A 12,232-nucleotide genomic window follows, 5' to 3' on the forward strand; every position below is an offset into this window, starting at 1 on the left:
TATTTAACCAGGAGTTAATCATCAAATGACTACAGAATCATTCTTTTTCCTCTCAGGACCTGGCACTTGATTTAAACAGTTACACGGCCAATGCGGGAATCCACTCCCCAGTTAACAGAACAAATACACCTACTCGAAATAAAGGAACACAGCAGTGTTTCCAACTTCCTCACTCACTCCTGGTATGTATCATAGGGTGGTATGGGTTTCCTCTCCCTCCCTGAGCCAGATCACATTCACAACAGGAGGGACACATTCAGCCCAGCTGGCAGCTGCCAAACAATGACTGGAGCACACACTCCTTTCCCGCTCACCTCACACTCCTGTTCTCTGGCTGAACAGGGCTCACTGTCCCCTTCGGTATCCGTCTCCGAGTCGTCTCCCAAGCTGATCACACAAGCATAAGGACAAGGCTCCTGCTGGGGCTCTGAAACGTAGTCATCGGTTCCAATTTCCAGGCTGCTGGAACAGCCCTCAGTGTTCAGAGTGCTTATAAAAGGGCAACTGACAGAACTCAAAGTCGTGAAAGTCCTCTGACCCGGTTCCGGGCTCTCGCTGATCCTGATACCTAACCAGGGACACTCAGACCGCTTCTGGGGGTAGTTCTGCTCTGGGCCGTCTCTGGCCATGGCAGGTGACAACTGCATTTGGCAGGGAGAGTCCGCGCTGCAGATGTCACTCCAGAAGCCCTTCGCGAGGTGCTCCGCCACCTCTCGCTCCACGCTGCTCAGATCACTCGCGGCAAGGCCACTCTCCTTCCCGGGGCCGGAGTCTGATTTCACATCTCGACCCTCACCGAAAGCCTTCTCTTCTCGTACACTGGAACCCGACGAAGGCTGTTCCGTTAACACTGCCGTGCTCTGCATGCCAGCCAAGTTCAAGTCACCGTACTGGCCGTACGTGTGTAAGAGAGACAGAGAGTAGAGCCCGTGGTGGTCTGCAGAATTGGGGGGGCAGGGAGTCGCTTCTGTTTTTTCAGATGAGCCCTGGGAAGCGGGATCTTTCTTTTTGGCTTCTTCATGTTCCATCGCTGACTTACTTTCTTCACATTTTAAAATCACCTGTAAGTCTTCACAGTCCTGGATTCCTCCTAGACACTCATTTTCCGACAGCTCATGGGGCTGAACAGAAGCAGCCTGAATGTCTTTGACGCTGGACTCCACGGTACGGACTCTGTCAGTTCCAAACGCTTTCTGGAATTTTCGGTATTTGGGGCATAAAGAAGGCAGAGCCAGGGCAGCGTCCTTTTCTAAGCACATGGATTCACATGTTTGGCTGGCACTGTCCTGCAGAGGAGGAGTTTCTTTTGCACTGCCTTGATACCTACGCAGTTTACAGTGAGGGGTTTGGACATTTTTTTTGTCCAGAAATTCCTCCACCTCATCGATTTCTAAATCCTTCTGGTCCAAAAGCGAAAACTTAAAGTCTGGTTTCTGGCAAGGCGAGGAGAAGCATTTTTTCCTGGGGCATTCCTGCTGGTCTGCGGTGGAGTCCAGAAACTTGTATTTGAGAAACTGAAAACAGGACTCCTCAATGTCAGGCACGCCTAAAAATTCCACACACCTGTACACCTCATCCACATTGTCCTTACTGAGTACCAGTTTAGCGGTGTAGGCAAACTGAATTAAAGGTTCAAATCCTTTAACTGTCACCTGTTAATACACAAACACAAACACATCACATGAAGAGCTGTCTAGCAGATGAGGACGAGAGAAGCGTCAAAGTGGCAAGATGAAAACCTCTTTGTACTACTTATAAAACAGGGATTTTAATTTGGTGAGAAAAAAATATTCTTCTCAGAAATGTAAAGCTAAGGGAATCTAGAAAAGCTTGCTTCTCACATCCTGTTCATTGGGACCGCACCCTCCACTTTATAGATTTCCACTCAAGATGATCCATGGAGTATGATTTACTCATTTGAGATAAAGATATAAACATTACCACAACTTTTCACATTAGCAGAAAGAGGACATCTATGGAATAAAGCAACATGGATAAACGTTCAACACACTGTTTCAAGTGCTGGGGTCTGTTGCCATCCTAGCTCCATGTGGTTACCATATTCCAAACAACTCCTCAACTGTGATAGACTACTCAGGGGAATATTCAAGGCCGGAGAACAATATAGCTAAAGCAATGAAAGTATTCCTAACCATGGTGGACAGTAAATGGTTAATTATCAATTATCTTAGAGTTTCTACTAAAACTTTTAAAGATTCAGATTTACAAAGTGATCTACGTGACTAGATCACTGTGCCTAGTACAGTCTCAGCAAAAATTCAAGGACTCTAGCTAATAAAACCTTTAAGCTCAAAATTGTACATTCACACTGAACCTGCCTCTGCAGAGAGAGGGGCAGATGACACCTACTGAGGGCATGGAAAGTTTCATTCTAGGCGCAAAACACAGAAATTAATTGTAAATCACTGAATTCCGGTAACAGTGATCAAGATAAAATTTTTCTGTGATCCTCTTAAACACCCGCTAAACTGGGCATACTTAATTAGCTTTTAAATCGCTAAAAAAAATTAATAAAAATAGCAACACCAAATACTGGTGAAGATGTGGAAAAACTGGAAAACTCACACATTGCTGGTGGGAACGTAAAATGGTGCAGCCGCTCTGCAAACCAGTTTGGCAGTTTCTTATAAACATGCAACCACCATATGTCCCAGCAACTGCACTCCTGTTCTTTTACGCCAGAAAAATGAAAACTCATCTTGCACAAGCGCTCACTGCAATGTTATTTGTAACAGCCCCAAATTGGAATTAGCCTGATTTCCTTCAATAGGTGTACAGCTAAATAAAAACTGGTACACCCACAGTATGGAATGCTCATCAATAAAAAAGAATATACTGCAGATGCCTAAGACTTGGATAAATCTCAGAGAAATTACTGTAAGAGGAAAAAGGCCAATCCCAAAAGGTTGAAACTCCAATACTTTGGCCACCTCATGCGAAGAGCTGACTCACTGGAAAAGACTCTGATGCTGGGAGGGATTGGGGGCAGGAGGAGAAGGGGAGGACAGAGGATGAGATGGCTGGATGGCATCACCGACTCGATGGATGTGAGTCTGAGTGAACTCCGAGAGTTGGTGATGGACTGGGAGGCCTGGCGTGCTGTGATTCATGGGGTCGCAAAGAGTTGGACACGACTGAACTGAACTGAAAAGGTCACCTACTGTATGATTCCATTCATGTGACATTTTTCAGATGACAAAACTTTAAGAAAGGAGGACAGATTAGCAGTTGCCAGGGATTAGGAATGGAGGGAGGGGGTGAGGGAGTATGGATGGAAACCAGGAAGGAAGTGAGTGGGATTACAAAAGGGCAACAAAAGGGCTTCTCAGGTGGGTGCTGAAACTGTTCAGTTTCCTTACTGTGGTCGTGGATACATGGATCCACCCAGGAAATGAAACTGTATAGAATTTCCTAGCATAGGCAATTTAGTACAAGTAAAACCAGGGAAGTCTAAGATGGGTGAATCGTATTACTGTCAAAATCCTGGTTGTGATATACAATTTTGCAAAAATATTACCATTGGAAAAAACTGAGGAGAGTGCAGCAAAGGGTCTCTCTGTGTTGCTACTTGTTAAAGAACAATGGCTGACCAATAGCTGGCCCTTCTTGCCACTGCCTTAGTATTGTATTATTTGCTCTGACTTCTGCCACAGAACTGACAACCTGTAGCTACCATTTCATGGATGTATGTATGCATGACCAGCAATAAGCTAAACTGTAGACTCAGTGTCATCACAGAACAGCCCACACAAACCTGTCATACACACACAGGTTCTACATACTTTGTCCAAATTCCTTTTAACAACTTCTAATGTGTGCTGGAGAAGACTCTCGAGAGTCCCTTGGACTGCAAGGAGATCAAACCAGTCAATCCTAAAGGAAATCAACCCTGAATATTCACTGGAAGGACTGACGCTGAAACTGAAGCTCCAATACTTTGGCCACCTGATGCGAACAACATTTGAAAAGACCCTGATGCTGGGAAAAGACTAAGGGCAGGAGGAGAAGGGGACGACAGAGGATGAGATGGTTGGATGGCATCACTGACTCAATGGACTTCTGAGTTTAAGCAAACTCTGGGAGACAATGAAGGACCCGGAAGCCTGGCCTGCTGTAGTCCATGGTGTCAAAAATTGTCAGATACAACAATGAACAAAATGTGTGTCCCAATGCCACAAGGCTCAGAACTCTCCTAATTGTAGTCACTAATGAAACCAAACAAACTGTTAAAAAAAAGTCAGTGTACCCAGTACTCCTGTCCCGAGAGTCATCTCTTAGAGGCAGGATGGTAACAAGAACCTAAGTGTCTAGGTGCATGAGCTCCATGATAGGCCTGGGGGGAAAAGTGTGTAAGAACAAGGCTCTATAAATAAGACACAAAATCACCTTTCTTCTACCCACACACTGTCTCAATCTTAAGAAGGAAGAAAAGGAGAGAACCCTTCTGGAGTACCTAACAGCCACCTGTAGACAAAATGAGGAGGCTGGAAGCATACTCTTTTAGGCTTCCTCCAAATTCTAAAACATCTGGTTTGAAAAACTAATAAATCTGGCAACTCGGACTCAGAGTTAAAACAGTAAAACTGAGCAGCACAGGGAGGCTGTGCCCAGTAACTCCCTTTCAGCCCCTGTCCATGAGGGTAGGTCGGTCATAACCAAATGCAGGCTTGAGAGGACCCTAATCCCTGTCACAGTTGTCCATCACAGAAAAAGGTCCAAAGGGGGCGTCCCACCCAGGTGTGCGACCTCTCCGAATGCCCCTATCCACTGGTGAGGCATTTCATTAAAACATAACAGAGGGTCCAGCTATTCAATGGCCCAACAGATATTAACTAACATCCAAAGTTATCATTTCAGGGACTTCCCTGGCAGTCCAAGGGCTAAGATTCTGCACTTCCACTGTCGGGGACAGGGGTTCGACCCCTGGTAGGGGAACTACAATTCTGCCTGCCTTGCTGCTGCTGTTAAGTCGCTTCAGTGGTGTCTGACTCTGTGCGACCCCAAAGACGGCAGCCCACCAGGCTCCCCGGTCCCTGGGACTCTCCAGGCAAGAACACTGGAGTGGGTTGCCATTTCCTTCTCCAATGCATGAAAGTGAAAAGTTAAAGTGAAGTCGCTCAGTCGTGTCCAACTCTTAGCGACCCCATGGACTGCAGCCCACCAGGCTCCTCCATCCATGGGCGTTTCCAGGCAAGAGTACTGGAGTGCGTGCGGCCAAAAATATAAAGTGAACCAGTTGACATGGAAAATGCCAGGATGTCTACAAAGCAAGTTAAACGTGCAGCTGCAGAAGCACAGGCAAGGGATGACCGGGAGACGGCGTTCTGCATTAACGGGATCTACCAGGGGAGACTTAGTTGGTTGCATCAATGCGGGGCGAACTCTCCCACCTCTCCGGGCAGCGTGATGCGTGGCTCAGCACCGGCAGGGCCGGCAAGCCGGGCGTGGAAGTAGGCGCTGCAGGCGGCCAGCACGGCGCGGTGCGCGCGGAAGGGCCGGCCCTCCACCAGCACCGTCACGTCACACAGCTCGTCCTTCCGCCGCTGTTCGTCCAGGCAGCGCAGCACGTGCGCGCCGTGCACTGCCGACTCGTAGGCGAACACCGCGTTCTCACCCAGCCACATTCTGCGTCCGGGGCGGCGTCAGGAGGGTCCGAGAGAGCATGCTTCTGACGGTCGTCAACCCTGCCGAGACACAGGCCGCGGTCACTCACAGAACGGCTGGGGAAAGAGGTCTGTCCCGGTGGCCCCGGCAGGTAGCCATCAACACGTGGCTGCTGTTTAGTTGCTCAGTCGTGTCTGACTCTCTGCAACCTCATGGACTGGGGCCCTCCAGGCTCCTCGGTCCATGGGTATTTTCCCGGCAAGAATACTGGGGTGGGTTGCCATTTCCTTCTCCGGGGGGATCTTCCCCACCCGGGGATCGAACCCACCTCTCCTACAATGGCAGGTGGGTTCTTTACCACTGAGCCACTTGGGAAGCCCCGCATAAAATACTCATCACTAAAACCCAAATGAAAACAAACGCTTCCACCTAAACAGGCTCAGGGTCAAGTGACGGGTGTGCACTGATGACCGTACCCTAGGCATCCAGGACTACGGAGCTGATGCTTCCCCTCCTATCTGAAGCTTTTAAATGATCAGCTGTATTGATTTAGCACTCTAATTTTAATGTTGGCATGGAACAGAGATGGCTTCTTTTTTTAGAAATTTTATCTTGAGAACCTGGGTGACTGGTTTTAAAAAGGTACTGGCATACCCCAATGATCTGTACTGTTCTAGGGCAGGATAGCTTAGGAGTGAATGTGATTTGAACTTAATACATTTTTTGAGAGTGTTCAAATTCACAACTCAGCAGCTTCATCTTCTGACCCTAAACACAGTACTAAAGTAAACTGCCTGAGAAAATTGGATCCCAAAGATTACAGGTGGACAATTTTGAAGTGTATCCGTATTCTACTGGAGATTAAAGAGGCCCAACTAAAAGAACTGTAGGCTGACAGACATGATAACTGTAGATTCAGCAAAAAAAATTTTTTTTTAAATGTTTAAAGGGCTATCTCATCTCGAAGATTTATGACTGTGGAGAAACAAGGTGATCTGGCAATGGAAAGAATCAGAACACGTGAAATTCCTTAAAACTGTACTGACAAACAATTTTGCCTATGTTACACATAATAAAAAGAAACCTTTTAAAAGAAAAAAGGCTCCTGAGAGCCTGGAAGCATTTATTCACTTCACTTCATTTAATATAGATTTTTGAAAAGCAATTTTTATAATAATAGGAAACATTTTTCGGGTGAAGTAGAGGGAAGACCTTTTGAAGCAAGGACTTTATGGCTCTGAAAAGAGGCATTTTGTACAGAGAAAACAGCTCCAATGAGCAAACAGGTAAGGCTGAGAAGTTTCTGGGTGGCATCAGTGGGAGCGTGTAGGTCACCAGAGGTCACACTTTGGGCTGGGCTAAACGGTGGAACATAGCACTCCACATTCTCTGCGTCCCGCATTTCCCAACACTTGACAGCAGGCAGGAGGGTGTGGTGCTCCAGAACAAGGGACACACTGTACAAAAGGCAAAGCTCCTCCAACATGAAGAAGAGGATTTCCTTGATTTAAAGACTCAGGTCTGCCAGGCCAGATCTTAGTAATGCATCTCTTTACATAACAAGTCTTACTTAACACTACAAAATGTAAGTAACAAATAGGACTACTCCATTGTTAACAAGATGGTTTACCACACAGAGGAACTCCTGGTTTTCTCAAAATGCTAAAACGAAAGAAAGTTATCAAAAATGTGTATTTTTAAAAAGACATACTAACATATGTGCATGCATGCCTGCTAAGTCACTTCAGTCATGTCCATCTCCTTGCGACCCTATGGACTGTAACTCACCAGACTCCTCTGTCCATGGGATTCTCCAGGCAAGAATACTGGAGTTGGTTGCCATGCCCTTCTCTAGGGGAACTTCCCAACCCAGGGATCAAACCCGCATCTCTTATGTCTCCTGCATTGGCAGGCAAGTTCTTTACCACTAGCACTACCTGGGAGGCCCATACTAATACAGAGTAGCCTCCAAAAATTTCTTGATCACATATATACCTACACACACACAAACAACTATGGGCTTCCCCGGTGGCTCAGTCGGTAAAGAATTTGCCTGCAGTGCAGGAGACCTGGGTTCGATCTCTGGGTCAGGAAGATCCCCCGGAGAACAGAATGGCTACCCACTCCAGTATTCTTGCCTGGAGAATTTCATGGACAGAGGAAACTGGTGGGCTACAGTCCATGGGGTCACAGAGTTGGACACGACTGAGGGACTGAACAGAACTGAACCAGAAAAAAAAAAAAAAAGACAGCACCAATATATATTGTCGTTTAGTTGCTAAATTGTGTCTGACTCTGTGACCCATGGACTGTAGCCTGCCAGGCTCCTCTGTCCATGGGATTTCCCAGGCAAGAAAACTGGAGTGGGCTGCAATTTCCTACTCCAAGGGATCTTCCTGACCAGGGACCACAAGCTCCCCACAGGGTGATCCCTGTTTTTCTTCTGAACCTTACTCATGTCCCGAAACATGAAAGTCCTCAAATGTTCCGTGACTGAATAAACATTACTTTGTTCACAGTTGTTATACGCCAAACAAAAATGAAAGGAGAAATAAAAAATATACTAAATCCAGACAGCCCAGACCCAAAGTTGTGTCCCAGTCTCTGCGATCCTATGGATTGTACCCCTCCAGGCTCCTCTGTCCATGGGATTCTCCAAGCAAGAATACTGGAGTGGGTTGCCATTTCTTCCTCCAGGGGATCTTCCCAACCCAGGTATCAAACCAGCGTCCCTTACATCTCCTGCATTGGCAGGCGGGTTCTTTACCACTAGCGCCACCTGGGAAGCCCCAATCATAGGTGAATTCCACCTCAAAGACACGATGTCTCAGTAACCACACAAGACATGCATCTATGAGTTCTATTGTACTTATGTGTTCATTTTTAAGGTGCTCATTATAGCTGAAATATTAAGTTCCTGAGAAACAGTCAATGAAAAAATCTCTGACGATGTGGTTAAACTTTTCCCAAGGTCAACGATCACAACCTATCATTTATTTACTGATTCAACATACCACATGAAATCATGGCAACTCGAAAACCACGTCCAAGGACTAACTTGACTTTCGGGTTGTGCCCACATTGAAAGGGTAGTAAATTCCCTTTCGCAATCGGTCTTGGTATTTCAGTTATCAACATAAGGAACTGTTGTTAAGAGTAGTAGGGAGGAGCTATCGTTCAATGAAACTGTGTATCTAGTTTCTAGTTTGTGTGGCACTGCAGGGACCACTGCCCTCCACTTTATCCAAGGCTGCCCACCTCCCTAGCCAAGCCGGATTCAACAGTGACCATGTGCCTTGCAGTGTCCCTGGACAAGTCCCCAGCCTTCTTATTCTGTCCTATCATCTGCCCTGATGATGATATAAAACTACATAAATCCTACCCTCATAATCTGTGAAACCACCATGGAAAACTGCGGAAATTCTTCAAAAAAATGAAGAACAGAACTACTGTATAATCCAACCATTCCACTTCAGGATATTAATCCAAAGAATATGAAAACACCAACTATAAACATACACACCCTCATGTTCAATGAAGTATTATTTATCACAGCCAAGATATGAAAATAACATAAATGCCCATCAATGGATGAATGGATAAAGAAGTGAAGTACATTTATACTACTCAGCCATAAAAAAATGAAATCTTGCCATTTTGACAGTTTAACGTTAAGTGAAATAAGTCAGATGAAGAAAGATAACTATCGTGTGATCCTCACTCATATATGGAGTCTAAAGAAAACAAACTAAACAAAATAAAATCCATATACACAGAGACTAGACTGCTGCTTACTAGAGGGGAACGGGCTTCCCCGATGGCGCAGACGGTGAAGAATCTGCCTGCAAAGCAGGAGACCCGGGTTCGATCCCTGGGTCAGGAAGATCCTCTGTAGAAGGAAATGGCAACTCACTCCAGTATTCTCGCCTGGAGAATTCCATGAACAGAGGAGCCTGGCTGCAGGCCATGGGGTTGCAAAGAATCAGATACCACTGAGCAACTAACACTTTCACTTTTACTTACTAGAAGGGAATGGAGTCCAGGATGAGCAAAATAGATGAAAGGGGTCACCAGTATGCGTGGTGACGAATGGTAACTAGACAGCTGGTGGTGATTACCATGTAATGTATACAGATGTGGAACTGTAATGGGGAACACCTGAAGGTTATATATATAATTGGCATATAATGTTTATATACCAATTTTACCTCAATTACAAAAAAAACTGTACTGAAAGACACTGAAGAACACATACTAAATGGAGAGGGACTCTCCCCTAAGACAAGCGAGGCCCAATCCCCACAGAGCTGCCATCGGCCCACATGTCATCAAGCAGTTACATGCTGCTCCAGCTAGTCTGCTCACCGCCCGCCTCAAGAGGAGCTCATTTTTGGCTCAGTCTCCTTGTTCAGACAGCTCTGGGTGACAGGCTACCTCATAAATTCATGGCCAGCTTACAGCTTTGGGCCGTATGCCAACACCAAGTTCCAACAGCTGCAGCTGAGAGAAGCTAGAAAATCAGGGAGTCAAACAGCCACCTGGGACGATCTCTCTTAAGTGGGCTGACCTGACTCCTCCCAGAAACCTGGGCCTCAGCCCTGAGACCTCCCACGCTCGGCCCTGGGGTCCAGTCTCCTCCCAAGCCCCAGTGCCTCTGTCCCTTGCAGTGAAGACCCACCTGTGTCCATCTGTCCCGTCACAACTCCAGTCCAGGCCACACTGGCTCTTGCCTAGACAAATGTTGTTTATCCTCTTGCAAGGCCTCACCAGCTCACACATGTACAAATATAATTATGTAAAATAAAAAGTGACACAAACATTCACACAGCAATATTTTATCCTTACTAGTGAGAAGGAAATGGCAACCCACTCCAGTGTTCTTGCCTGGAGAATCCCAGGGACAGGGGAGCCTGGTGGGCTGCCGTATATGGGGTCACACAGAGTCGGACACGACCGAAGTGACTTAGCAGCAGCAGCAAAGCAATTCTACTCTATTAAAAAAAAAAAATCCAGTGTGATCCACTCAAATTTTACGAACCAATAATGGACCATGACCTCACACACTGAGAACATAAGACCACTGGCTAACAGAACAGGGTCTAGAATCATACAGCACCTGGGTTCAAATCTCAGCTCTGCCCCTTACTGGCTATGTGGCTTTGGCAAACCTGCTTAGCCTTGCTGGGTTGGGTCTCGGTTTCAAACAAGGTTAACAACAGCACCTCACTGGGTTGTTGTGAGGTTTACATGAGGACAATGAAGGTTAAAGGGTTGAGCACACTGTCTGGCCCAAAGCCAACAAATTTTAAATATTAGCGGCTATTAACGATGATGATAATAAAAATAACAAAAGCCTCAGTCCCCTCAATCCCCTCCAATTTATTCCCCTCCATCAAAGTTACAGATCCCTTGCTAAAAACCCCACAATGTCTTCCAGATTCCTTATGATCAATTCTAAATCCTTAGCATGTCCTCCAGACCTGCATGGTCGGGTTGTCCATTAATCCAGCCTTACCTCAAAGCCTTTGTCTCCCTCTCTTGCTGTTCTCCAGCCTGACCATCCTTCCTTCCCGCTCCACAGGCACCAAGCTCCCTCCAGCCTCAGAACCTCTGCACATGCTGTCCCCACCCCCTGGATTTCTACTCTTCAGCTGGCCAACTCCTCACCTGTTAGGTCTCAGCTTAAATGTCAATACCTTGCCTGACTTGTTCTCTGTTACAGCTCAAGCTTGTAACAGAGTACCTGGCCCAATGCAGGTACCTGCTTCTGAATGAATGACGGCATTTTTAGTACAAACCCAAAATGCAGACCGTCTAACTTCATCTTCCAGACACAGCACAGTCAGCCACTCCAACACAGAGGAGCAATGCCGCTGAGCCGAGTACTCAGAGAAGAGTCCTTGGATAGCTCTTCCAGAGTCAGAAATACAACTACCCGACCCTGGCCTCACCAGTGTGGAGCCCTACATAAAGTTATTCTTAAATTCAAATCCAACTTTCCTCATTCTGAAAACCATCTAGGTGATCAGTAATCTATTTCTACCAAGTAACATTAACTAAGGAATGACTAAATCAGCTAAGAATGGCATACTCAGTCACCTTCTGACATATTTCAAACATAAAGAGTAAGGTATAACATCCCCACAGAGTCTTCCGGGCGTAAAATTCTGTGAATTTATTAACTCCAAATTTAGATTCCTATGTTGCACCTGAATGTTTCTATGTTCTTAGAAACAGAAAGTGTTATAATTCAAAACAAAGGTTCATTGACCTGAGCAAATTGCTGATTCATTCTGTAATGCTGATAAAGGATGAACAGGCATTTTAAAGCTTCCTGCATCTCAATTTGGAAATAACTCCTGCTCTCTGCTCAGTACACAATTTAAATTTTAACAGTTACCTCTTGGTATTGTGCTTTCCAAGTCATTTTTTTAAATGAAACAAGTTCCTGTGGCTTTATCACATTTTAATAACTTTAAGGTAATTTACTTTAAAAAATATATACAAACTTTTAAAATCCTGAGGTGAATATTCCATCATGGAACCAGATCTATAATGCTTCAGAACAGAAATTCAGAATGAAGTTCCATGTGTACAAAATAGCTGG

At 45.7% G+C, this 12,232-nt stretch overlaps 1 protein-coding gene across 11 annotated transcripts in view; it reads right to left on the reverse strand.

The window, feature by feature from the left end:
• The window catches only part of BACH1 (BTB domain and CNC homolog 1), a 151,512-nt gene that overhangs the window by 119,478 nt on the left and 19,802 nt on the right, over nt 1-12,232 (reverse strand). For 10 of the 11 annotated variants that reach the window (XR_016037332.1, XR_008685324.2, XR_008685322.2 and 7 more), the window contains exons 2-3: nt 5,412-5,705; nt 315-1,652 (exon numbers count right to left, since the gene is read on the reverse strand). Coding sequence is in view for 8 of the 11 variants with exons in the window: in XM_055421628.2 (XP_055277603.2) it covers nt 315-1,652; nt 5,412-5,645 (1,572 nt within the window). In the remaining 3 variants the exon portion in view is untranslated. Of the gene's footprint in view, nt 1-314; nt 1,653-5,411; nt 5,706-10,303; nt 10,592-12,232 lie in introns of those variants that run through there. The other variant, XM_088835930.1, reaches the window with a different exon arrangement.

This window comes from Moschus berezovskii, chromosome 1 (assembly GCF_049115385.1).
Source record: "Moschus berezovskii isolate FMDL1 chromosome 1, NW_MosBer_1.0, whole genome shotgun sequence".
NCBI classification, from domain to species: domain Eukaryota; kingdom Metazoa; phylum Chordata; class Mammalia; order Artiodactyla; family Moschidae; genus Moschus; species Moschus berezovskii.